We start from the raw sequence: 1,847 nt of genomic DNA, 5'->3' as shown, positions 1-1,847 counted from the left end.
AACAATTTTAAAATGGAAAAGGTAGGGAACTCCATTTCCAGTCAACAGTCCAACTTACTCTAATTGTCTTGTTCGGAAGAGATGTACTCAGTGTGAATATTATATTACACGTTGTCGCGTTTCCTTGGAATCTATATTCTAGATTAATAAAACACGTTGTTCTTATGCTCTATTACAATAACAAGTATAATAAATGAACCTTTCTACCTTTAAATATTCCTTATATATAGCATATTGAGCCTTGGGAAATTTACTATACACAGAAAAGAAAGTCGCTAACTTCACGGCAGAGACATGAAGAGCAGCAGGATCAGAGTTCTATTTGAATCCTTCATATCATGTGGAAAACCTGCCAAAGGTAAGAGTTGAAAGACCATAATCTTGTTTTTATGGATTTTATTATGAAATTTATTACTGCTTTCTTTTTTCGTTCTTTCCTTGAGTTGAGGGTCTATCAGAAATAGCGTCTTTATCTTCACAAGGTAACGGTAAAGTTTGCGTATGCTCTATCATCCCAGATCCTAAAGGCGGATCTAGAATTTTTATAACATGGCTGCACCACTAAAAAAAGGAAAAAAAAAATATTAAGTGAGAATTGATCCCTGCTCTTCTAGGTAAAAATTTAAGCATTCAACCAAAAAACCCATTTAGCCTTTTAGAACGTGGGTGCCATCAGATTTATTAGATCAATTCTAGGAAATATGTACATAAAATAACTAGTTTGGCAAAAAGACCATGGGTTCACGTGCCTCATAAAATAGGCTATATGCTTCTGGCAAACCCCACTCATGGAATTATACTAAGTTTGTTGTTGTTGTTGTTGTTGTAGTTGTTGTTGTTGTTATTGATTTATCAGTGATGATTCACACAGCAACCAAAGGCAGAGGTGTTGATTTATCGGTAATGATTATATATAAAATGTTGAATCCCCTTGATACGACTAAAAAAAGGTTGAAAGATTGCTTTTAGTCACAAATTTAAATCTGAAATATGACAATCTAGTATTTTCTTTAAATTTCCTTATATAAATCCCTGATTCAGCTACTGCAGATCCTAATTAACTTGTTATATATCGTTGTATTGTGAACTGATTTGGGTATATATTATTACTTCAGTTTTGTCTGAACCAGAAAATGAGAATGGCCAAACACCAGTAGTGGAAATAGAGGAATCAGAAATTACACAAGCCCAAGAAGTAGTGGTAGTAATAGATGAAGCAGGAAATGCTGCACAAGGACAAGGACAAGAGCAGGTGGTGAAAGATCATAAACCAGAAAATGCACAAGGCCAGAAAATGGTAGCAAAACATGAACAAGAAAATGCAGAAATATTGCGGCATAAGTTGGTGAAAGATCATGAACCAGAAAATGGAAGGGTGTATGTAATGGAATATAGAAAACGTATAATTACACATCGAAAAATAGCAATACATGCACGACGATCAGAACCTCCACCCAAACAAAAATATCGTGGTCCTCAGACTGGTTGAACAAATACAATCTTGGAAATTTCATTTTTTTTTTTGCTTTATTTAGTATTTGGTCATCCTTCTACTTTCTCAATTTAAATTCCAGATTATCAATATGATATGGGTAGATTAACGAGTTTGTGTAAGTAATTTTTAATTTCTTTCATATGTTGTCAATAATGGAAATGGTAACAGTTTTTTCTGCAATCAGCATTGCGGCACGTGGGAAAAAACTTGAAGAATTAACCCAAAATAGCCGCTCATCCAACCGCTTAAATTAAAAATAGCTAGAATTATAATATATCCATAAGTTTTATATANGATATATGCACATGCGGGATATATATATATATATATATATATATATATATATATATAT

At 32.9% G+C, this 1,847-nt stretch overlaps 1 protein-coding gene across 1 annotated transcript; it reads left to right on the top strand.

Annotated features, from left to right (window-relative positions):
* On the top strand, window positions 232–1,634 carry LOC109211123. The gene is made up of 2 exons (XM_019374628.1): window positions 232–358; window positions 1,116–1,634. The coding sequence occupies exons 1-2, from the start codon at window positions 295–297 to the stop codon at window positions 1,487–1,489; spliced, it is 438 nt and encodes a 145-aa protein (XP_019230173.1). The 5' UTR covers window positions 232–294; the 3' UTR covers window positions 1,490–1,634.

The sequence above is a fragment of the Nicotiana attenuata genome, chromosome 2, assembly GCF_001879085.1.
Source record: "Nicotiana attenuata strain UT chromosome 2, NIATTr2, whole genome shotgun sequence".
NCBI classification, from domain to species: Eukaryota; Viridiplantae; Streptophyta; class Magnoliopsida; order Solanales; family Solanaceae; genus Nicotiana; species Nicotiana attenuata.
Note: the sequence above shows the minus strand (reverse complement) of the source record. Positions and strands in the feature narration are given on the sequence as shown.